The following is a 26831-nucleotide window of genomic DNA, read 5'->3' as shown; positions in this document are numbered from 1 at the left end:
ACAGACACACACACACACAGACACACAGACAGCACGCTAAGCACTACACTACCGCTCCCCACACACCACACACGCACACACACAGACACACACACAGACACACGCAGACACACACAGACACACAGACAGACACACACACAGACACAGACAGCACGCTAAGCACTACACTACCGTTCCCCCTACACAACACACGCGCGCGCGTCCATAGGTACACATACACGCGCTTGCTGCAGACACACACGACTGTCAGGGTGCGTAAGGCAGTAAACGACTGAAATAATAAAGCGGCAATGCTGTGCGAGGAACGCCTTAGACCAGCAACACATTTGTGTAATGCGAGCGTAAACACACAAACACATACAAACACATACAAAGATCCCCCGTATAGCCTGAACAGACTGTAGGGGCAAGTGCTGTTAGCGAGCACCTATGAAGGCCGGAACGGTACACGAGGGGGTGGGTGGCCAGCACCACGCCCGACCGCCTTTGTCTCCCTAGTGGCGATGTTTACACACCGCACCAGGTACTCATTTAAGGCTGAGTCGACCTAGGGGAGGCCCAGGACCGGTTCAGATAATCGTCACTGGTGTTAGCCGTGAGCGGGAATCGAACCCGGGTCGCCAGGTTCATAGCGCAGCGCTACACTACCGCTCCCCACATACAAACACATACACACACACACATACACACACACATACACATACACACAAACACACACATACATGCACACAAACACATACACAATACACACACACATACATGCAGACACAGACAGACACATAACACACATACACACACACACATACACACACACACATACACACAAACACATGCACACACGTACATACACACATACATAGAGACACGCAGACATACACATAAAGACATAAAAAAACCCACATACATACACACACACATACACACAAACACATACATACACATACATAGAGACACACAGACATACACATAAACACAAACACACATACACATGACCCGGCTTCGCCCGGGACTTGGATCCACGATGCCCCGCCGCCTTTGTCTCCCCAGTGACGATGTTCACACACGACAGCAGTTACGCTTTTGAGGCTGAGTGGACCTAGGGGAGGGCCAGGTCCGTTTCAAATAATCGTCAGCGGTGGTGGGCGTGAGTTGGAATCGAACTGGGGTCGCTCAAGCAGCTTAATGACTGTTTGTACAAAGAACATATAAAGAATCGATTATAATAACCAGGCAAGAGTCCACATTATAGACTGCCAGTACACGCACTCAGCTTCATAAGCAGGCTAGAGTGTACATGATAGAGTGGCAGTACGCTCACCGAGCTTAATAAGCAGGCTACAGTGTACATGATAGACTGGCAGTACGCTCACCCAGCTTAATGAGTATTTGTACAGTGAACATTAAAGTAATCGATTGTTGGCGCGTTGGGTTTAAAAGTAATATTAATAGCACACATTGTGGTGGGGGTGTAGTGAAGAGTAGGAAAAACGTTGATGAATTTACCTCAGAGTGGCGTGGTGGGTGTCGAGGCCTAGTAGCGTGCAAAGCCTGCGGCCTCGCCTAAAATTGTCGGCTTGGAAGAGGCAGGGTACGGGTGGCGTTCCTTCCCCCCCCCCTAGCGCTCCAACAATACTGTGTAATGGCTATTATTTAATTAAATACGGAGCTTATGAAAGTGGCGAAGGCGTGGCTAGCCGTTGGCAGGGGCAACCGCCGTCCAATGAAACTGCAGCCCTTGGCGAAGGCGTGGCTAGCCGTTGCCAGGTCCAATGAAAGCGGCGAAGGCGTGGCTAGCCGTTGCCAGGGGCAACCGCCGTCCAATGAAAGTGCGTATGGGCCAAAGTCCACACACACACACAGACAGACAGACATGAACGATTTTATATATATAGATAGTGGGAAGCCCATTGACTTTCAGCCATGCTCCTGCACATTCCCCCAGTCTCACTGCCCTTCTATCTAGTTTTTTTTCAGGAGATGCAAGCTGTTCATTATTATGCCTTCAGAAATTAGTGAAGAAATCCCCCCCCCCTCACCCAGACAATACCAGGAGTACAGCGAGAAGGAAAGAAAATGTAAGATACCTCTTTTGCATTTTGGCAACGTATGATGAAAGCTGCTGGCAACGTTAGCTGCACCCTCATCTTCATTGCTCTGGATCTGGAAACAAGTTCAACCCAAGGTATTCCTTAGCAAATAACAAACAATACTTCAATTTAATGTCAGAGGAACAGGCTGAAAATACAAGGTTGAGCACCAAACATGGATAATGACATGAGTGGATTTTTTATTTTATACAATCCATTCACAACATACACAGATCACCATTTAGTCTTACGGACTGTCAGTGCTAGTGTATAGCAAGTACCTATTAAGGCCGGAACGCACAAGAGGCAGTGGTGTAACAGCACCATGCAAGGCTGCCTTTGTCTCCCCAGTGAGGATGTTGACACACCAGAGCAGGTATTAAATTTTAGGATGTCAACCAAGACTTGGAGGGGGCAAATGCGGATGTAAATTCGAATTACCATCGATTACTATGGGATTATAAGCAAGTTAAAGTTGGTCACATTAAAACACATACCACCCCCCTCTCGCCTTACCAGAACCAATATCATTGCTTTTTTTATAGCAGGAACTTTACTGCATTGTACAGTGTTGGGAAAGTTACTTTAAAATACAGTGCACGTAGTAACCGTCTTCAAACAGCAAGGTTAGACACTCGTGAAAAAAGGTACAATTTATGCTCGCGAAAAGTTACTTACGATGATTTTTTTTGTACAACCCTTCGGGTAATAATACCAAAATTTCCTTTTAGAAATTGTACTTGTCAAAAAAGCAAACACCAATAACTATTACCGGAACACTGTGCTCACTTGTATGCACACATGTATAGTACTGACGTGATGTACATACGTACACACACGTACACAATATTGCAATACTTAACTTAAGTTTAAAGTCAGAATAACTACTGCACTGGCGCAAGACTTAACTATTGCCTGAACACGAATAACTAATTAGCATTGAATATTTACAAAAAACACTTTGCAATTAACTCAATTTTTATGACTATTAACTACATGGTTATAATTTAAGTCAACTGTGAACAACCGAGAAAGGATAGTGAACAATGGTCAAGATTAATAACGGAGAATGCAGCCAAGGAATGGACAGCAGTGGATTGACAATGGCCGATAGACGAAAGACCACTAATATCCAAACTAAAATTAAAGATGCATCACAATAATCATGTTAATTAAATACAAATGAAACTCAATACTAATGACAACCTCATGTACTTGCTAGAATGTCACCATCATATGCAAGGGTCTTTTGCATGCTTTAGGCATCTTTCTGAGCACAGTGCTGGGATGAAACTAGGGGGGGGGTAATGACGGGTGTTTTTTTTACATCATCATCGCCTGACACTTACCCATATAAATAACTTTTAAGAGTAAAAATTTCATAGCGGTAAAGTTACTCGTAAAAAAGTCAAGAACCATGAAACCGGAAATGTCACCCAAATAAGCAACTTTTTCTGGGAAATACAATACTTTTCAAAAATGAATTCCCAACACCGATTTTACAAAACGGTGAGACGGGACGACTCGAGTGCTCTCTTACCTCCTCAATGTCAAAGGACTCCTTCTGCATCGCCTCCGCAAGTGGTGGACGATGTGAAGGCTCGACCTCGGTGTCTGGAGTGGAGGTTAGGGGTTTCCTGGGCCATTCCTTCTGCTCCGGACAAGGTACGGCACGTAACGGTGTTTTGGGACCAGCTATTGATTCGCCGCACGCCACTCCACCTGCAGACGTGCTCCGATCGCTCACAGGCACCATGTCCGCCACAGCAGTGCTCACTTCATCCTGCTCCAAATTACCAGCCGAATTGTTGCTTTGAACGGTCACTACTTCACACGGAGAAGAATGATGCCTACGTGAAGATTCTGTTTCCAAGGGAGAGGCACGCCGTAAGTCAGGCTGCGGGAGGCTCGTGTCGACAGACATAAAAACAGGCGTGTCATCTTCTGAAGCGGGGAGGATGGCCTCTTCAGTCAGGGGATCCAAACAGAGCCTTTCAGAGAGACGCGTTGATAACCTTTGCAAGTTGTCTTCTCTCAGTTGACGTATGCGCCCTGCTGGATTGTTCTCACACTGCTCATCGCCTCCCATTGCTGTAGCCGTACAACTTTGCGGCGCAGGGGTCTTGGGTTTCTTATGCCGGGCAGCACCCGCGGAGTCTGGCGGAGTGCGGGCTTGAGACAGGAGCGTGCGTCGCTTCTGCTCCATATCCGAAGGGCTGCTCAGGCTGCGTCGAGTGCGGACGGTGTTCAGGAGCTTCGTGGCAGCCTTCACTGTGACACCCCCCGTGGCTTCCTCGGTCTCGGGCGTCGAAGGGAGGGTGCCCGCTGGCTCTTTCATGATCATGTCGACTGGCATGCCACTCACACGCGAGTAGAGGCTCGAAAAGGCGTCTGCGACCGTTGCAAATACTTCCACCTGCCGGAAACGATCTGACAAGATAAACAAAAATTGGGATTAGCGTGAACAAATATTGTTACTTCTAAATATGTACAACGTCTCTTGAATGTTTTGCATATGTTAAAAGCATAAATTATCTTCATTACCAGTGTAGATTTTTAACAGCACTTTAATAAATATAAACCATATATCCACTGGTGGATTACCTAGCCATGCGAGTTTTTTTGACCATACTTCACCACACTGTTCAGGGTGAGTCGGTGAAGGGATTCCCGGAATAACTTCAAGGTCTTACCTCGCCACTTCTGTCAGCGGTAGATGAGAATTTAATTCAGGCCACCGGGCTCAGTGCAGCGTGCCAACTACAGTGCCGAATGCTTAATAAAAGAGATAATTGTTTGGGACAGTGCTTCAAACCCATATTCTTCAATAAAAGGTCAGTCACCTTAGAGTATTCTATGTCGACTGGCATGCCACGAAAGCTTCAAATCTAGAATCAGAGTATTCTACTTTCCTCTCAAGTGACATAGCGACATAGAAAATACCATAAAATGTCACATTTGAGTAAAAATTCTGCTTTATATGGAAAATGGTTTGTTCATAAAACGCGGGACGGCTCGTGTTACGTAATGTTAAAAATATTTCTGACCAAGGTCCATCCGACCACACTCCCACAGCCCAGAATACAATGTGCATTCCACGATTTAACATTACGACTTGCGATTTTTAATTAAGCATTTATAGAGGTTATCATAGTTTCGATAAAAAAAAATTTGGCCAAGCTAAAAAAAAATACCTTAAATAAAACAATGCTTGAAATACCAAGCACGCAAGTGTGGTGCATGCCAGATTTTACAAGCTTTAAATCATATTATTTACACCAGGCACTTTAAAGATAATCCCGATGTTGCTGAACATTAATTAACGTAACAAATTTGTAATGTCTTTTATAAAAGAAACATCACAAATCATTGGACATGCAAAAAAATAATATTGTAATCTACAAAGGCAAAGGGTTTTAATGCCCAGTTACCAGTGTGTTTGTTGTGCCAACAAAATCCATTCCATGTGGCCCTCAACCAAACGTACGGTTGTTCGGACTGTCCACATTTCCCCTCATTCGACATAATTTTGAGCTTTGGCAGGCATCTCATGTATGTTTAGTGGCTAGCACACATCATAGACAGCATTTTATTAATTCATATATTATCATCATTCATACTCCTGATGCTAAGATATGCATGTTTGGATGCACACTCATGCATATAGTATTGTCCATATCAACCCGGGATGGCACGATGCGCCGATTCGGTAACGAACAGAGATTCTTACCACTTACAAAAAGATGTATTGTGGTGGAAGTGAAAATTAATTGGAACTTATTCATATATGTTGCATGTCATGGGTTAAAGACACCACTTGAGCCACTTGAGGCGGTACCACTGACGACAATGGTAAAGAAGAATAATCTAACTACAGCCCTGATTTGTAGCAATTTGTAAAATTGTTGAGGGGGGGTGGGGGTAAATCATCCCAATCGTAACAGCCACACAAACAAACAAGTCCCCACACACACACACATACAAACTCTTCAGAAAACCAATGGGTTCCACATTTTACTTCACTCTAAATTAAATAACTGTACTTGGCAATCAATACGATACACATGCTGATAACAGTGATGCATTGGTAGTGTCACTGTAGGGCTGGCAAATCAATGGATTGCATAAATGAAAGAAACATTTCAGGTCTAACGTCAACAAAAGCACACGAAGTTGCTTAACGTGACAATTTTTTTTATGATGAATAAATAGAAAAAAGTCATCTACGGCCCTTTTGTCAATCAATCCACTACTGAACGAAGGACTCTCCTCATCATTGTGTTTATCATGCGAGTTGTTTGACCATACTTCGACATGCTACTGGTAAGTATGCTCTGGCGACGGGGGAGCACCAAGGTGGTGGTTTAAATGGCACTCACAACTGATGCTAGCCGTGGTCGAAACTAAAAATAAAGACTGGCAGGTTCCTAGAGCAGTGTGCCATCCATTGTGCCACTGCTCCACCTTATTACGCAAATAATTCAGTTCATGTCACAAACTTTTTTCACCTAGTCCGTGTAATTATAACAGTTTGTAAAAGGTTTTAGGATTTCTAAATACTTCATGCCACGTGGCATTGATTTGGACGACTGCATCAATTTCCACCAAGTCAATTGCCTTCTCTTATTCTACATTGGCCAGGCACGATGGTATTTGTATTCAATTAGTTTTTTTTCCTGGTTTCGATTGACATTGCATGGGGATGATAGAGAAACATTTCAAGTCAACCGAGGATGTTATTACAATTTTAAATTCCGCCATAAAAAACGATTCGCAACTTAGGATACATATATTTAAATACATCCATATCATCCGTACTTAAATAACAATTTTCAAGTAATTGTCTGATACAAATATAATCATACATATTATATTTAAGCTGCAAGCCATTTCCACGCACACTTACTGGCCAGGGTTGGATTCTCACGATCCATACGCAAGAGCTGGCACTGCAGGAATACTCTGAAGTCGATGCCTGTGGCCTGTGACGGTGCAGAGAAAAACCGCGGAGGAATTTTGCTCGCAATATCCGGCTCGTCGTGACCAAATCCCAGGTTGTAAAGGATCTCCTCCGGGTTCTCCTCGCACAGGTCTAAGAGCTCGCACACACTGGCAGGGTAAGGAGAACATGATTATTTGTGTGTAAAGCTTCACTGTTTGCATCAAACAACATTGACTGAAAAAAACACCACAAGCACTTACAGACCACTTGGGGGGGGGCGGGGCGCTGGATGAGACACCTGCTTATTACAGTTGTTTACAGGACACTACTTACACAATGGACTGCTGATGTCTATCTCCTCACATCAGTGTTCCTTTATTATCACCATGGAGAGAGCATATCTGTACTCCCAGTTCAGCAGAGGATTCCCAATACAACATCTAAGATTGGGTTGGGGGGGGTGGGTCAGAGGTTTTGTAATTTAGTTGAAGGGTAATTTACAATGGTTGAATTTGGTCAATGACACAGGAACAGTGTGGACTTTTTCATAAATGTTACTCTATGTAAACCACTCGCAATCCAACAGAGACACATTTGATCGTCTCACGCAGCATCACCAGACCAATAGAAGATTTCACCCAACAAATACGTGTAAACGTGCGAAATAACTTTATCAGTAGTTACACACATACATTTCTACACATCCAAAATGTGTACCATTAATCTTTTCAGAAAACTGGCACCAATGCCACTACATAATTCTACAGTAATTCCAGGTTGTCCCTACGATCATCTTCAAAGTTTGCTACATTTGTTAATCCATGCATTTGTCCTTTCTTCTTGAGCTAGGATAAATTGGTTGTCCGCAGACTTTGGAGACACTGAGAAACGAGCCCTGAAATTTCGGCACACTATTTTTGGAAAACATTTTTTTTAGGAATGTAAAGCTGCCATTCCTAATCGATTTACTATTTCTAAACGTAACCGAACTTTTTAAATCAGTTTGAATATTATTATCTGAAAGTTATTAAGGCAATCGGAGAGCCCTACTGTTCAAGGTAAATTATACTCTGATGATACTTATGTATGGTTGGTATTGCAGTCTGTAAATAATAGTTAGTTAGACAATAAATCTTGTTTCTATCAAAACAGCAATCCTAAATCCCACAAATCATGCTACAGTTTTCTACCCAAAAACACGTTTTTTTACAATATCAGTCAAACTGTAAAACAAAAAACTTCAGAGCAAAGGATAGTGAATGACTTCACTCGGTGCTGTAATTCACTGTGTGACAGTTCTGGGCAGAACTGCAAGTAACTCTAAGTAACCTCAAATGGCATCAAGAACACATGTACAATGGTATGAAGGGGGTTATTGTCCAGAGGGGTCACAGAAACCCCCGAGGGTACAAACATGGTTCCACTTTTGTTTAACGGATTTGCTACAAGATAAAATAAAAATAAAAACAATTTGTTAAAAAACATTGCAATGACCCTCAAAGCAGGTAGCCCGAGTGACCATACAAACAAAAAAGGACAAACACAATTAGACTCGGAGACTGGGTGTCCCAGTGGCTAGAGATTTCAATTCGGCCAGCTCAAATGGTTCGATTCCCACTAAGTCCGATACGATTTGGCACAAATAATTTATGTTGTGGCCCAATGGTTATTTTACAGCATAAATTATAGTTGTAAAAAACTCTAAATGTCAAATTGGCATTCTGCTATAAAGAATGTGGAGCAGTGTTCATCGGCCATTTAAAGCCTTGAACAGTGGCAGGAATTTCACATCCCTATGGTCAGGGCAAGTCGATTCGTCATAAATAATAATTTTATCGGTGAGAGAAGAATGAAGGTCTGAATTCACAACCTTGCAATTGTGTGTCAAAGTGCTTTAGAAAAGCCACACCGATCTATGAAATTAACCACAAAAAATAGTGTGCTACAGTGCACATGCTCCCATTGTAAAAATAAAAACTTAAGAAATGTTAATGAATCAATGGTTTTAGGCTACTTTATGAATTTGAGAATGTGGGTATTTCCTGCTGCCCAGTTGTTTGGAAAGATTATTTAAAAAAACTAATATACTCTTGAGACACTTCATTAGACTACGTTTTTTGATTTATGCATTGAGAAGACATTTCATCAATACCCCCATTGTTTTCCCCAAGCTTGGCAGAATTGGGTTCCAGGTGGCCAGGAAGGAAGGAAAATCTCATCTCAGATTCACAACACTAAGGAGGTTTTAGGGAAGACCCTACATGCCTTCGAGCTCCAAGCATTGTGTTATAGTACACGGTGAGATGTATATTTTTTTTTTATATAAACTATTACCAAACATAGCAGTTTTATACTAAAAAAAAACACATATGCTGCAGAGAATGTGTATGCAAAGTAGAATCTGCATTTAATACGAAATTGGCTAAATATGGCATCTGTAAAAAGGATATTTAGTCGGTATTAGCCTAAATAGCTTTAGAATTGGACATCTAAAATAATAGGTCAATGCCATTATAAAACGAGTACTGCATTTCAGCAATAAGCATCTCAACTTGATGCACGTCACTGCTGCTTGCCGACTCCCAAGACAGAGCACAGAAGGCCTCGTGGAGAACTCTGCAGAGGTACCTCACCTTGAGATGGTGTTTCCAGAGCTCGAGGAATTGAAGCTCTGACCCATGTTGTGAAACCCCACTTTCTTTTTGTTGGTTTTGGGTAGATCAAGCACTCTTTCTCCACTGTTATCACAAAGAGACAAAGATCCCCCCGCATAGCCTTAACAGATGTTTGGGGAAGTGCTGTTAGCAAGTACCTATGAAGGACGGCACGGTACACGAGGGGATGGATGGCCAGTAACACGCCCAACCGCCTTCGTCTCCCCAGTGGCGATGTTTACACATAGCACCAGCTACTATTTGAGGCCAAGTCGACATTGGGGAGGCCCAGGACCGATTTCAGGTAATCGTCACTGGTAAGCCGTGAGCGGGAATGAACTCGGGTCACCGGGTTCGTAGCACACGCGAAAACTCCCCACCAGCCACGTGCGCACACACACACACAAAAGAACACCTTCATTTGTGTCATCTATTAAGTTTTGTTCCGTCAGCGAGCAGCTAATTAAGGCTAAATAAGTACAACCCGTAAAAACAAAGTTTTTCACTATAAATCCTTTATATGCGTGGCAGCGAACTTAATATAAAGGATTTTAAAAAATATATATGCCTGTGGAGGACGCGGGGATCGATCCCGCGACCTTTGGCATGGGAAGCGAGGGCGCTACCAACTGCGCTACTCCGCCACGGCCTGTGGAGGGGTTACGCTCTGGGCTCTTACACTGTGACGTTCAGCCAAAGTGATGAATGAGTTCTATTTGAATATATGAAAAATATTTTTTTTTTGCCTAAAAAGTATAACATTTTGGGAATTTTTTTTCATGAACATTAATTGTCTGGCACAACGAGTCTGTGTGGAAAATGTCAGCTCGATTGGATCACGGGAAGTGGGTTAAAAAACGACCGAAAGATTTGCACGGTCGTAAGCAAGCAAGCACGCAAGCAAGCGAACTTAATATAAAGGATTTAAAAAGCACAGACTTTACGTGGTTAATGCCATTCACTATCGCCTTTGTCTCAAAGTTGAGGATGTTTGGCACATCGTAGGTACTCAACGAAGTTCAGATACACATTACTAATGATGTAATGGTTGGTCAAGAATGTAGCCTGGGAGACCAGAACTGAAGTGTAATGCAATAAGACAAGCTAAAGAACAGGATATCATTGTACATTACTTTGCACGTGATTTGTTTTTATATTTTTATACAAGTATATGTATAGCATCAGTTTTTTTAGTGGTGAAAATTACAGCAAAAGTTTTTGCTTTGGGGTTGTTTGTCTTGTTTAATAAATCATTGATTTTTTTTTCTTTACTTTCCATTAAGATAAAGGCAACATTCCAACTGCTAACATAATATTTAACACCCAACACCATACCCGATTACACATTTACAGACTGTGTTCCATTACACAAAGGGGTTATCAATTCCATTACTTTCAATGAAAGCAACAATACAATGGTAACCCTACCTGTTAAGCACTCTGTTAACGACCTTGCTTCCGCAGAGATTTTGGGCTGAATTTGAAAAAAAAAGTCAACATCATTACGCAGAAAAAGTGCAGAAAACATCACCAGACAATGATAAAAAAATGGAGATAGAGAGTGCTCCAAGACAGCACCGTTAATTAAAGCCTGTGGTGTCAAATCCTCAATTCCTTCTAAAATCAAGGACATGGAGGTCTTCCGCCAGGCATTTAAATGTGGAAAACCCAGCCAACAGGGATGCTTTGTACAAAGCTGCCTGCATTGGTAAAACAAAGTGGGACACAGTTTGAGTTTTATGGCTTCAACTGGTATTTACCAAATTCCACCTCAAAATACTCGTCCTCATCCCACTGCATTTTCTGCAGCGAAATGTCTAATTATATACAGGCTTCGCATGTCTTACTAATAAACATGTTTAAAAATACACAAACACATCTTGCACATAAATACGGACACTACTTTAAATAAAAGGGAACATTTCTTTGGATTTGCATGCAAGTGTGTAAATAAACTCTGTACGAACAAACGGAAACCTAAAAGCAGACTTTACAACATTCCGAAAACGATTGAGGCAGTGGTGCTCACATTTTACAAAAGCAGTTCATTCATAAAGATACATTCACCTTGGACAACAGCTGTATACATCTGTTGAACAATACATCTAATGCGATTATGTGCTAAGAATGCAATGCTATATTCACAATTACCAGCAGCACGACTGTGTAAAATGTGTTCCATTTAGCGAAGAAGGGAAAACCATTAGAATATTTTTTAAGACGGCATGGATGCACATGCCAACTCTAGTTCTCACACCTCACTCTATCCTACAATTCTGTACTCACACATGCTCACCAGACAGATGTATATTAAGTTGTTGCATAGTGCACACGTCTAAAATGACTGGAAAACTTCCAATCTGGCTCATGGTTTTAGAAGCTGTCGTCGGTAAAGAGTCCAGGAAATCCCATAACCACCGACACGGTTATTACATGGAAAGTCGTGTCAATTGCGCGATCCATTCATCACCATCAGGATACGTTACAAATATTAACATTTGCAGCATTACAGACAACATTACTGTGAAAGTGATTAAAGTTTTATATCTCGAGAATTGCAGCAGCAGTCCTAAAATCTGCAGTAGTACGGATTCAGTGAATCTTACTACACAGCAGCCTAACAGCTCACTTGACGATACAAAAAAAACTTTTAAAACGTTAATATTGCTCTTTTATCTTTGTTTTCTCCTGTTCTTCTCCCTCTTTCCTGTCTCTCTCCAGATTACAGTTGGGGGTCGCTGCGATCATTTGTCAGGTCGCTTGAAGATTGTATTCCCAGGTTCTTTACGTCTCTTATTGTTGCAAATAAACACACGACATTGCTATTGTTTTTTTTACCGAAAGACCCAAAGAATATTAATTCCAGCAGTCACGAAAGCTTTAAGTTAAAATGTATTGCTATTGCTTATTTATAAGGTTAACAAATACAACAAGGTTGAACATAGTATATGAATCACTAAACGGGGGGTGAAAACACATTCCTTATTACAAAAGGAAGTGTTGCAAGAGCACCTGTTTTTAACTTGATAGGTATTTTACAGCTAAAGCTAAGCATGTTTAAAAAAAAATTCCCAGGCCCTTTAACCATTAGCTATTTTTTTAAATAAATGAACATTTGCTTTGCATAACAATTAGCAACATTATTAACATAATTACAAATGCTATGCAATCCCAAATCCTCTCATTTTATTCTACGACTTGTCAATTAGATACAATTGTGTGAAGAGTATATACCTTCCGCTCCAAGCAACAGATCATCTTCAATGTTGCTGCCAGGTTTGAGCTGGTTGGCACCTGCACGCCAGTAATTGATTAAGTTATTAGTTTGGAACACCCATAAAGCACCACAAAACCACAACCTTGCCAAATACAGTACAGCAATAAAAGAAATATATTTTGCAGGTGGTGTGGCAAGGTGTGAGGATTACACAGAGGCAACAATGCATGCCCTTGAAGAACCAGAAAGGAGTTGAGTTTTTCTGTTCTCTTTTTGAGTTCAATTCAGTGAAGCAGTTACAACTTGCTGTTTGGTTATACAGTATGAACGTGCAATTTTGTTGTTTAAAAAATGTCACGTGAAAAAGCCCTCATCTCCCTGCTCAAACAAGCAATGGAGTGGCACTCATCTTAATTTGTGACCCTGAGGCCAGTGGTAGAAATTCCCTACGGCTGTGGCAGGAGCCAGTCTTTCTAAAGACTTGCATAGCGTTAAAACACGTTCGATAAAGGAGTACTCATTCAATCGACGACTCGCAAGAGAGAATGGACCGACTTGCGTACAGATCACCATTTGTACTCGAAACCCTTCCTATTCCAAGCAGAGCAGTCTACCAAAAGTCACGCAGCTAGATCTGCATAATGTACGCTAATGCACTTAACAAGCATTTCAAATCTGTACCTTTCTGGGCAGCGTTTCCATTTTTATCTCCAGTCGGCCTTCAAAAAAATGACACCATAATGGACAGTTAATGCTCGGTTCTCTAAATTTCGACCACTCCATGTACAATTTCTATTAGGGATTTATGATTTCCGACAAATTCCACCTGTTAAAGCCTTAGGTCACATGCTTCTTCGACAAAACAGCGTATACATCACCTCATTTCAACCATAAATTGTAAGCGCACACAAATTAGCATGCAAGCACGGAACACGAACGTGAAAAAAAAAAAGAGTAATAAGGGGTACTCACACGCAGTTTGTGAGCCAATTTTCCACAGAGTGACTGGTGAGGTTCTCTGCGTAATAAGAACCACAAGGAATCATATTACTGCGTTGGTGTGATAACACATTACCTAATCATGAGCTCTAACTTACTCTGCTGAAGGACAGCGATTCAATTTTATTATTACCCCCAAGGGACAGGGCTCAAATTTCTTTCACACTGCAGAATTGTGAACGTCTCAGCCAAGCGGTATATAGTACCAATTCTTACTTGAAATAAAATACATGTTAAGGGCCACGTCAGTTCAGCCATTTTAAATATTATCAAGATGCTTACTAAAACAAATCAAACACAACCCATGTAAGAATTGACATGCATAGCCTTGTTGTCAATCCACTGTTGGATGATGACCTCGCATCGCCCTGCGAGTGGTGGGGAATATTTGTTCACACCTCCCCACGGTGGCTGGTGTGGGTTGAGGGCTGCCAGCATAGACACATGGGTGCATAGGACGTACAGGAAAAACTAAACAAGAAATAAACCTTGACTTAAAAGCTTTCATGACTGCAGGAATTCACACTCTTTGGGTCTTACTGCAAAGTCCCGTAGATAGAAAAATAATAAAAACAAGAAATGTTTTTCAACGGACCCGCCTCTGGTTTAAATGATAGCAGTCCAACATTGAAGCACTAATCCAGGCTCACGCCTGCTCGGTGTCCAAGCTATGAACAACAGTGTGCATTCCTGGTGATTTGGTGAAAGTCCTAAGAATGTTACGCTCGTTTGTGTTATTGCATTAGATTTACCAAGATTTCTGCAGAACCTGAAAAATATCATACGGAAATAGACTCCGACTAGCAGAAAAATGTTGGTGGTCTCTTGCGGATATTTGGACGTCAACAAACTAGTTTCCAAATACTCAAAGTTTTTCATCCCCGATGTAAATCCAACTGTGGTCCATTTGCTCAGTGAGTTTATACGGTCAAAATAAATCGTGCCTGGGTCTACTGATTAAACCAGATTAAGGGGAAACTAGTTCATGGCTTTTTCGAGTATGCCTTACTATGTCATAGAACAGCCACAATTTCAGCTGTGAAAGGTTACAGTTCATTGAAGACTGCTATGAAAGTGTATATGTTAGTAAAAAAATATGGGACACCACCTATAAATTAAAAAGCACTGTAATGTGTAGACTTCATAATCGAAATCGGTATTCCTTTGTGCAACTACAACAGTTTTACATGGGGACTATTGTTTTATTCAAACCATCCATCACGAGTACTTCAGCTGCATAATCAGCACTCCTCTACCCCAAAATAATAGTTGCCTTAAATGTTAAGGAGTGATTAGAAATGATTTGTGCAACTGACAAGCTATTTTGGGTCATGGTGGTTCACAAAGAGGTCTCAAAGCAATGAGAAACCATTTGGATGAAATACCACAAACTGAGAGTTAGGGCTGTGGCCATCCTGGAAACAAACAAAGGAAAAGCACCAGCCTGGGTGAGGTTTGTAAACTGGAAATGCAGTTAGCCGATAATAAAACACTAAAAACTAGAAGAATGATGAAATGTAAATTAAACTGGATTAAAAAAAAACAATAACGGGCATGTAACTACAGTGTGCATGTATTCAAGATCCTCTAAACTGTTCATTTGTACAATAGCTGTATTAGCGCTATCACTTCACTCAAGGATGCAGTAAATTGTAAAATCATGCATGTTTATATGATGAAAAAAATGTGCGCATCTAGATTCAACTCTTACTACTTGCCTGTTTATCAATTCAATGTCAAAGGAATTTAAATGACACTTGCGTGACAGATGTGTATAGTACTATGGAGTACATATTAAAGTAATTAATCTCAACACTTAATACCAAACAAATTAACCGTGCTTGTTTTATGTTATAAACAATACCACTTTTGGCAAGAGCATTTCAACAGCCACATGACCACCATAAATAGTAAACATCCCACAAAACAAGTAACAGGGCAGATCCCTTAACAATTAAGTGTTCCTTTTAAACAGTGGCACAAGCTAATGCAGTAATCATGAACCAAACTTGGCATAAGTCAAGATAAATTGCATTTTAATTACCAAGTCACCAAATTCTTGGAATATCTAATTAGGGTCTTCAGCCAGCAGCAAATTAGAAACAACTATTTTTATTCCAGAAATATAATTCTCCAGCAATACAAACAGAAGGTTTATCGATCCCTTATGTACCTCTGAATGTCATTAGTTTGTGTGGATACACACACAGTTGTGGAATGTATTAAACCAGGCTTCACACGAGATCTCTAAATATGGCATATTCAGAATTTCAATTTTATTTACGATCTGCATTACTCAAACAATGAAAATATGAACATCATGTATCCGTGCTAATTATTCAATTTGAGAAAAACACAACTGCTTTATTTCTGTTTTACTCACCAGGTTTCTGGGTCCAGCCATTGCTAAGATTCTTCTCTGCAACTTGGCAAGCGTCGACTTCTTCCAAAACCTCTTCTTCACCGACCTCGGTTTTGTGTAGCGACTTGCTTGCAACAAATGCTGCTCTCCTGTCTTTGGCTGGACTGGCTTTATTAAGAGTAGGCCTCCCAACTTCCTCCATGTTGAGGTCTCAATTGCCACTTCCGGCAGTCCCGTTCGTTGCTCAGCAGTGCCAGGGATTATCGTTTTTCTTGCACTAAAACAGAAGCACAATAATAAAATCAAGGGTAGCCCTTTAGACGGTGACAAGACAGTCCAAACAAACAGTGATATCAACCTGCCCAACCTGAGGAAATCGCAGACAGGAATCAGACCGAGCCAGGTGAAGGGTCATACAACCACCAAGTTGCCACTCGTCATTTGTTCATACATCAAGAGCAATCGCTCAGTACACTTCATCCGTTCTCTTTCAAGGACTAAAGGTGGCATTCAACTTTTATACAAACCGGTGGGGGTAGCGATGGTTGCATTAGCAGATGCTCTTATCCGACCCTATGAGCAGTGTATATGTCAGCCATTCTGGTATATTGTGGAAAGACACTGCGGAAAGACTCCGTCACATACTGGATGGCATCAACGATTGGTAGCGGAAAAATTGAGAGAATGCCATCATCCGAATTAGAGGTGCATCCCACCATCCAGCCAATCGGAAAGGTTACTGCCCGGCAAGCAATGGACGACACTGGCCACGGCAGGTACAATCACTTACTCCACTCAAATGTGACTGCAGCACACCGCATAAAATAGTGGAACACATCATGAACTCGTGTCCACCGATAGCGTTCTCAGAGCACACGTGGTATTGCCACTCGCTGTCCTCCGAAGCGAGCAGCGGGATTTACAAAAGAGACATGGATTTATAGTTGCAAGTAAATTCAGATCCATACCCGAGAGAGAGATGAGTAATGGCAAAGTGCCTCAACATCTCCTGTTTGAGAACACGGAATTAACAAATGATTGGGGCAGGGCATTGCCTCTGTGGCAAATGCACTAAAGCAGTTACTGTGTATAATTAAAAGTACTCAAGATATAATTTGGTTTTCTTTCATTGGATGACTTAGAGGTCAGAGTGCAAATTTTGACAATGCTAAAATCCTGGGTTAGAATCTGGGCAGCCAATCTTGATTACAACTGTTACATATAGTAACGTGGTCATCTGTGACTGGTCAAACAATGACTTGCACACACAAACAGTACATTTGGTATTATACTTGATTTGGCTATATTCAATCTGAAAATTAAAAGTAACGGATTGACTCGTGCGATTAACATTTATCCCCGTCGTAACATGGGTAAGAAAGTTACGCCACCTAATTTGGATAAGTCCATTGCATCAATTTCAGAACCAATTCAAGGATATCTCGTTTCAGACAATTCTCCAAAACGGGGTGATTTCACTGCACCGCGAGAGCTCCGAATGAATTATCCATCCTGACGAGGCCAACAGCACAATTGGGATAGCATTATGGAAAAGAGGAAATTAAATGCATATTTAAAAAACACTGCGTTATATTTGGAAATTCGTAAGCAAAGAGAAAAGCAAATTTTAATCACCAAAAATGTTACAAAAATATATATTCCATAACGGCATTTAATATCTCCTTACACCCTCCACTAATGACACAAGTCAGGCATACGTGCAAAATGAGCACCATATTTAAATATAATTTGTATAATGTTACAAGGTAAGCATTACTTTCAAAGTGCAAAGAAATACAGATGTAGAGGGAAACACGATCAGACATTTGCCCTGATGTCAAAGCATGCTGCCTGCAAGCACGCAAAACTGACTGGCACTATTGTGCACTTTTAAAGTTTCTACAGGGAGGCAGCTACATTTTTACTTGGAAATGTTTATATTCCAAGTGGTGCTCTCATTGGCAATGTTTCCGAATGCCAAAGCTGTATTAATAACCACACGCAAAAGGAAGCTACAAATGCAATATCATCAAAAGGAACGTATATACAGGATAGCAGTAAATAGTTAGGCTTAACAAAACTGTCACTCCTGCACTTATTAAATCAAAATTAAATCCACAGCTGTGCAACAGTAACTATTAAGTTGCTATGCAGATGCGAGGGTTTCATTTATAACCAATTGAAATGGACAACCCAATCACTCTTTATACCAGCTGGTAGACTCAGTCGTCAATTCACAGCTTCAAAGTACTGAAATTAAAACGAAACACCTTTTATAAGTAACTTGATTAAAATATACAGTTCTATATATTTTTTTATTAAACGCTGAAGATGCCAACACACCCATGAGGGAATCCAGTGTCGGGTTGGAATTGATTATCTATGCCATACACATGCACAAGGAAAATGGTCACAAAAACATGGCCTTTGCAGGCCAAACCCACCCACACCCATCTGCCCAAACCCACAGTGCCGTATCTCACTCAGACGGCTTCCTCTTCTACCCACAAGCTGGGCAGGCAATATTCTAGCATTTCACATTCCTCAGAAAACGCATCTCTTTTGCTCAGTGTACTACACTCAAACAGTACAAGGCATGTAACTAAAACACATTATACAAGCGAGCCAGAATGCATTCCCTGTTATATAGAGCGTAACATGAAAACATCCCAAAATGGGCAAATCTTTCTAAGCTCTTGTTTATTTTTCAAAATACTTCATAACTGTAACTCAACTGCAAAATGTATGAAAATAAAACTCATTATGCACCATCATTGAGGGTGAAAGGCAATATTACACGTGATAATTTGTGTAAATTATTAGCCATAATCCTACATGGTGGTGGCACAAGTTAAAAAGGCCTTTTTGCCATTGTTTAGTGCTGACTGGGCCCCATGACACACATAAAAGCAAACCAGCAGCATTATGATAAGACTCAATCTATATATTGGTGGACAGTTTTCAAACTTAAAAAAAATGTTACTGTAAAAAAAAAACTGTCCAGGAACAGCCCACAGGCTGATCCATTGCAAACGATGCATAATGTACTGCACATTTAATCAGATCTCCAAAACGTTAATAGTTGAAACTCCTTGTTCAGAGCAAGATTAAAATACAAATCATGAGGTTAGCATCCATGTGTGGCCAAGGTTACAACAACGATTCCCATTCGTTACAAACCGCTGACGACAATTATAAAAATAGCAAGCAGTTGCACAACTTCAGCAATAAAAACAGTGCCTCTGCTTTACTATGCCACAGAAGCAACAAGCAATAACGTGTCAGTTGTTGCCCGAGCTCTACATTAACACCATCTGGTCATTCTACACAGATACGTGATGAAAGACGTGCCTATTTTCTGGCCTGCACCAACAGGAAGTCACGTTTTCATTGAGTACGATGATGACAAAAAGCAGCTCCATAGAGAAGCGGGCCATTAAAAACCACACTGCAATTTCATGTGGCCATTCATTACCGTTTTGTAAAAATGTATTGTGAAAGCTTACACAAAATTATACTTACGCATGTTCCTTTATTAAAAATGGGGATCAAGGACCCACAATATGAATACAGGACAGAACTTTTTTTAATTACAATAGAAATCTACAGTACTTTAAACATGCGACTTCATGTATATATTTGTCGTGTTTGTTTTTTCCTTTGTCATTTTGGTGACCTCGTCACTCTTGCAAAGGTGACTCATTATGGTCTCTAGAGCTCTCATCTGGGTTAAACAAAATAAACTTGAAACTTATTCATTTGGTAAAACCATAACCGATATTCGACTCGCTTTCTTAGCACTATATCGCGATTGTGGGATGGCACGCAGTTAAGAAACCCTGATGAAGTTGAAAACTAAATATGCAACGTTCAACGTTGCTGCGCAATGAACCCAGCGATCCAAGTTCGATTCCCGCTCATGGCCAACGCCAGTGACGATTATAGAAATCGGTCCTGGGTCTCCCCTAGGTCGACCGAGCCTCAAACGAGTACCTGGTGAGATGTAAACATCGCCACTGGGGAGACAAAGGCAACGGGGCGTGGTGTTGGCCACCTAACCCCTTGTTAAAGCACTTGCAAACAGTCTGTAAAATCTATGCAGGGGTCTTTTTTGTGTGTATTTGACAACATACAATTGAGCACAGTCACAAAACACACTATCATCATTTAGTTAATAAGGACACTCCATATGTACTGTAACTCAACTCTCATGTCTTTTAACAAGCTCAGGCATGATTTCCTAAAAGGTGCTTCTGGCTAAACCCAAACATTCCACCGATACAGTATTGTATTGGCAAATCTAGTGCTTTCACACTCGGAAGATCTCACATCAACAGTAGTGTCCATTTGACCGACACATTACACTGCAAACCTGCAGCAAAGGAATACTGCAGCTGTCATGTTGAATTTTGAATGTCCTTTGATCCCATGTAACAACCCTCATATGAATCCACTGACAGATTATTGGGACCTCCCCACACGATGGAGGTTGTGAGAGTTATTTGACCATACTTTAGCAATGTATATCATGGGACCTATGATAATAGGGTTGTCTTTTTTCTGGCAACAAAACAGGTGTTATGATTTTAAAACGCCAAACTGAAACCTTTTACAAGGAATCATGTCTGCATTAACCACAATGCTCGTGGTCAGAATGCAAACAAAAACTGAAAACTGATAATATATGCATTGTCCTTGAAACTGATTGGTCCACACCAGAGACAGCTTTCTTTTGAGCCTCATCTCAAACGGTGTTAGACCAGAGGACGCCAAAAGGCGTACACAAGCCCAAAGACAATGCACTATCAGAGTAATGAGAGCTTGGGGTGAGAGCATCTAAAAAAAAGGGGAAAAAACTATTCTCATATTTTGGTACTGGCAAAGGAGATCCCATAATGTAGATGCTCACCCCGAGCTATCATTACCCTGATAGTGCATTGTCTTTGGACTGTACGCCTTATTGTGTCCTCTGGTCTAACACCGTTTGAGGTGAGGCTCAAAAGAAAGCTGTCTCTGGTGTGGACCAATCAGTTTTAAGGACAACGCATATATTATCAGAGTATGTGTTTTGTTTGCATTCTGACCACAAGCATTGTGGCGAATGCAGACATGATTCCTTGTAAAAGGTTTCAGTTTGGTGTTTTAACATCCTTAACACCTGTTTTGTTGCCAGAAAAAAGCAGAACAACCTATTATCATATTTAGCAACGTATGTTAGTCGCACTGCTCTCAAATGCAGGCTGTTATCTGTTCGTGATGTTGATATGCCCATATATAAGCAGTATTCTATATAAGTAAAAAGGCGCCTCCCTCAATATCCCCTTATCATCATCCCTACCCCCAAGACAGGGAACAAATATGCAGGAGCCAAAAGATCCGGTGAAACAAAGTATTCTCTGCACCGCTCTCCACAGCCCACAATGTTTTTTCCAGACCAACAACAACCTGCAGTGGGCCACCCATCCAAGCAGTACCCAGGCCCAGTCCTGCTTCGCTTACACAATTCTACGGTAAGACGTACATTCCAGGACATTTGGGCACAGGCTCTTTGATGACATGCAGCACGGATTTAACAAAAACACACCTTACCCCATACTTCCCAAGTGTTGCTATAGCCCTACACAAACATTTATGCATTGCAGCAGCTCCTGAATGTTCCCAACTGTGACAGGTTTCCTGCAAGTTCTCGAAGCCGTTTCCTCTGCTTTGGTAAGTTGGATGAGAATGATGCAATGGTGTTGTGTATTGTACGGTCAGCCTCCAGTGTTTTCCTGCTTATAAACAGAACCAAGTTATGTTTACCTGTGCAGCTGCTGCTTATTTTCTCAACGTTACGTTTTCCCAAGCTTAACAATCGATGTAATTTCGCAAATTGTGCACTATGCGATCGTTTAAATTGTCTCGTCTACGGAAATGCCCCAATGTATAGTCCTTACCTCATTAGGTACTATAAACGTATGCGTTAAATAAAAAGGCACGAGGATTTGAAACGGTAGCACCAAAATAAATATAAATTCAAATGTTAATTACCATAGATGCAACATCATAGACATTCTTATATTGGGAAAAGCCAGTCGAATTTAACAAAGTGTCCACTTTAGAAGATACAACCAAATTTGGGTGTCACCAGGGGAAAAATCCTGATAGCCACAAGTTTTACTCAAGGGAGACTTTTTTCCCCTGCAAGTAGCTGGGAGGAATTGGCGTGCCATTACATTCTTACAGTACGGTGGCCTGCTGACTTTATTGAAAAAAAAAACATGGGTTGTCTTCTTTAATGTTGTTAAATTATAAATTCTGGTTGAGGGAGAATTATAATCCATTTTCTGGATTTTAAGAAAAAGCAACAGACTAAAACATAAACATGTATACTCTTTGGTTCTTAGACCACTGATCTATTATTTATATTTTTTCTACCTACGCAACTTTACCGAAGGAACCATAGAGTATGGATTCCTGCAGTCACGAAAGCTTAAAATCCACATAAACACGTGTATATATATATATATCACATCATTGTTCCATTTCAGTTTTCCAAAAAGAATATGGTTAAACTACCACTATTCGTGTTTTTGTCTGTCTATTGTTGACAGTTTAGTCGCAAAACAAGGATCTCCGAAAATTGAAAACTCGCAAAAACGCTCCCCATACCGCCCCAGATTTATAGTTTTTTCACTTTGCAGTATTACCCTGGTTACCTCGATGGGTAAAACACATTACTCCGACAAATAAAAAAGATAACTTTAAACGCAGTATACCACGAATACATTACAACCATGATGGGGGGCCTGGGTGAAGTGATGGGGGTAGTTGTGTAATTTCAGGCCGCAGCTAATGTCAGTAGCATGACATCTGCACCAGTTTTACTCCATCCCACCACATACCCTCCCCTTCACCAACCTGAGACAACTCGTGCGGCGAGGTATAGTCAAACAACCCACCGCAACGAACACAGCACGTGGGGTGGACGGTGCTAATCCAGCAGTAGATTGGCAAAAGGCATGTACATTGCTATTGCAGCACTGTGTGTATAGAGGGTGTCCGTAAATCAATATACCAAAAGAAAACGGTTGAATAAATGTATTGTTATTGGAGATACTGACATACGTTTGATATTAATTTATGCATTCGATGTACAAGTTTTAGTTTTTCGTGAATAGTGATTTAGTACGGTTTCAGGAGAAACCCCATTTTCTGATGCAAGGACAGATTTGCCCGTTCACCCGACTTATCACCATTAGATTTTTTTTAAAGGTAAAGTCTACACCCGCAAACAAAGGGACCTTGAAGAACTTAAACATCATATTGTTGATGCGGTCATCCATCCCTACGGCTGTTGGAAAATGTTCAGAGTTTGAACGCGGAATTAATCAACACCACAAAAAAACTTTAAATGTATAAATCTTTTACATGTATTCATATCCTGTTTTCGTTTGGCCAATGTAGCTCCAAAGCAACATCAAGCCATTCATATTAAACTTATGTCAGTATCTCGAATATTTTGCTGTCTTTTCTTGGATTTTCTGTTTGCACATAGTCACTTTAAGATGTCTTCTTGTTCATGTTTTTGTTTTCTGTTTGTCGCGGTTGCACCCGATTCAAGAGCCGAATGGCTCACCAGGGCTATACCTAATAAATGGACTTGAACACACAACACACTCAACGTTCTTTTTTTGGGACACCCGAATTACGTACGCTGTAGAAACGTAGATGAGATGGCTAGTGACTTCACCTAAAGCAGGACCTAACAGAGGCCACGCACCCCACCACCACCATGTCCCGCACAAAGCGTGGTGCCAGGCGTGACGCGGCGCGGTTGCCACTGTGACGCAGAGGGCGGCGGCTTGAACTGTGAACGGTGACAATCCCCAATCTCGATCACGCCCTACCCCGTTACCGTGCCGCAAGTTACTCTCTGCCACGGCTCTCACAAGTGAGATCTCTTTTTAAATCCTTTATATTAAGTTCGCGTGCTTGCTTGCTTGCTTAGGACCGTGCAAATCTTTCGGTCGTTTTTTTAACCCACTTCCCGTGATCCAATCGAGCTGACATTTTCCACACAGACTCGTTGTGTGTGACAATTAATTTTCGTGAAATTTTTTTTTCCAAAATTTTACACTGTTTAGGGAAAACTAATTAAATATTTAATTACCAATTGCTTAATACTGGCAGACAATCATCTGACCCATAGATTGCAGCCATCTCAAGCCAGAGGACGAGAGAACTCTAGCCGCCACGCATATAAAGGATTTAGAGTGAAAAACTTTGTTTTTACGGGTTTACTTGTTTTATTTAAAGCTTTCGTGACTGCAGGGATTCATATTCTTGGTTCTTTCGGTAAAGTCACGTAGAAGTGAAGCAATAAATAATAGTAATATAAAACACCTGATGACTGATTGCTTGTGTTGCAGTCCGAAACGTCGTGAGAATTTGTATTGTTTTATACTTATATTATTTCACTTCCTACGTGACTTTACCGACAGAATCAAGAATACAAGTGAGATCTCGTGCTCAAAAAAGAGCATCGAGGCGGACGGTGCTCAGCTCCCGTTTACAGCCTCGCAACCAGTCGTGGAAATTCCACGTTCCTCTGGCGGGGATGGGGGGGTAGAGAGAGGTCCATAGGACGACGACTTGCCGACATGCGCGGCTCTAGTTGTTCGACGAAGCTGTGGAGCTGCGGTTAACTCGAAACTCGCCTATGCCCCCCCCCCCTACACACACCACAGCATCCCCGAGCTCAGACTGCAGGCCACGGCTAACATCAGTGGCACGAATGAACCGAATCCTTGGGCCCTCTAAGCCCCGCCGGCAACCCACCACATTGATGACCATCGCGGTTAAAGTTCTGGCTCGAAACCAATTCCCATGACGGGGACAACAGCAGTGGATGGGGACTACACAACAAGCATCATTATTATGATTATTATCTACCACAAGACTACTCCGTAACTCGATACGCAGTTGAGTGGTGGTTGGGCTCGACTTTCAAGTGTATTTCGTGGACGACTTCGGTACTTCTTAGTACTATAAAAGTCCATCGAGCGTTGTAAACAACGGGGTTAAAGTGGCTCTTGTCGAACGGCAAAGCCACTCGCTTGTCAAGTTCAACCATCGGCGTGGAGTTGCAAGATTTTTTACGCGGTGGGTTTTTCATTCACGAAAAAAAAACCGGACCTCATCATCCGCCAGAGTTCATCCCAGTTGCTGTGGCTACTACCGTTGCTGTTGAATGCGAATGTTGGAGAGACAATGGTAGCTAGGCAAGGACTTGAATCGACATGGCATCGAGGGGAAACTGTGCAAGGCGATCCGAGCCGAGCCGAGCAAAACCCCCCAGCAAGTCACGGGAGTTTGGGGCCGACGAGACAAACGTGGGCCACGAAACACGAGCGGGGAACGACGGGGTACGACACAAACTTTAACCACGACAATAACAACAACAACAAAAGTTTGGTACGGTCACACGCACGACACACGAAACACACACGTTTGAAACACAGTCGGAAGTCATTTAAAACACAGCCACGATTGTGAACCGGTTTCTGAAGAGGGGAGAACAGCGACGGCGCAGACCCGAGTCGAACCAACAAAACCGCAGGGCGACGAAGCGGGAAGCTCGCACGCTGCGTGTTGTTCACGTTTCCTCAACGATCATAAAAGTCGCTTATAACCAATCGCCTCTACTCCTCCTCCCGCCAGCTAGCTATCTAACCAGCTAACTAAAGGGTTGTCGTAGAGCACACTTCGGTGGCGTTCACGACGGCCACACACGTACGCGTCGCCACCCGGCCCAAAAGCAGCACTCACCATTCAGTTGCGAGGCACAAACCTCCCGAGTTGTGGGAGCCGCTCTCTCTCCCCTCTGCCTCTTATAGGGCGGCCCCCAAGCGGACGTGGGAGGAGGGAAGGGCCCTGGCAGAGCGACGCTTTTTCAAGCTGTACCCCAAAAATATCAAGAACCCCCCTCCCCACCCCCTCCCCCTCCTCCTCCCCCCTCCCTCCCACGCGCGCACAACAATCATGCACTTGCTGGATTAAGACGCCTCTCACAGCGGCGGACTTGAACCACCCACTACCCACCACCACCCACCATCACCACCCCCACCACCACCCCCACCACTACCACCCCCCACCACCACCACCCACCACCACCACCACCCACCACCACCACCACCACCACCCACCACCACCACCCACCACCACCACCCACCACCACCACCCACCACCACCACCCACCACCATCCCCACCACTACCACCCCCACCCCCACCACCCCCACCACCACCACCCCCACCCACCACCACCACCATCACCACCCCCACCACCACCCCCACCACCCCCACCACCACCACCCCCACCCACCACCACCACCATCACCACCCCCACCACCACCCCCACCATCACCCCCACCACCACCCCCACCACCACCATCCCCACCACCACCACCCCCACCATCACCACCCCCACCATCACCACCCCCACCATCACCACCCCCACCATCACCACCCCCACCACCACCCCCACCACCACCCCCACCACCCCCACCACCACCCACCACCACCACCCCC

At 42.4% G+C, this 26831-nt stretch overlaps 1 protein-coding gene across 1 annotated transcript in view; it reads right to left on the bottom strand.

The window, feature by feature from the left end:
• ITPRID2 (ITPR interacting domain containing 2) overlaps positions 1–26131 on the bottom strand; it is a 46872-nt gene extending 20741 nt beyond the window's left edge. The window contains exons 1-10 of the mRNA XM_061557005.1: positions 26072–26131; positions 16283–16538; positions 13873–13918; positions 13582–13619; positions 12918–12977; positions 11112–11157; positions 9663–9767; positions 6994–7196; positions 3628–4517; positions 2085–2160 (exon numbers count right to left, since the gene is read on the bottom strand). Of these exons, the coding sequence (XP_061412989.1) occupies positions 2085–2160; positions 3628–4517; positions 6994–7196; positions 9663–9767; positions 11112–11157; positions 12918–12977; positions 13582–13619; positions 13873–13918; positions 16283–16463 (1645 nt within the window). The 5' untranslated portion in view covers positions 16464–16538; positions 26072–26131. The remainder of the gene's footprint in view (positions 1–2084; positions 2161–3627; positions 4518–6993; positions 7197–9662; positions 9768–11111; positions 11158–12917; positions 12978–13581; positions 13620–13872; positions 13919–16282; positions 16539–26071) is intronic.
• Positions 26132–26831: the final 700 nt, after the last annotated feature.

Source organism: Lethenteron reissneri, chromosome 23 (assembly GCF_015708825.2).
Source record: "Lethenteron reissneri isolate LAM-NWPU_2019-01 chromosome 23, ASM1570882v1, whole genome shotgun sequence".
NCBI classification, from domain to species: domain Eukaryota; kingdom Metazoa; phylum Chordata; class Hyperoartia; order Petromyzontiformes; family Petromyzontidae; genus Lethenteron; species Lethenteron reissneri.
The sequence above is the reverse complement of the archived record's forward strand: the minus strand, read 5'-3'. Positions and strand labels throughout refer to the sequence as shown.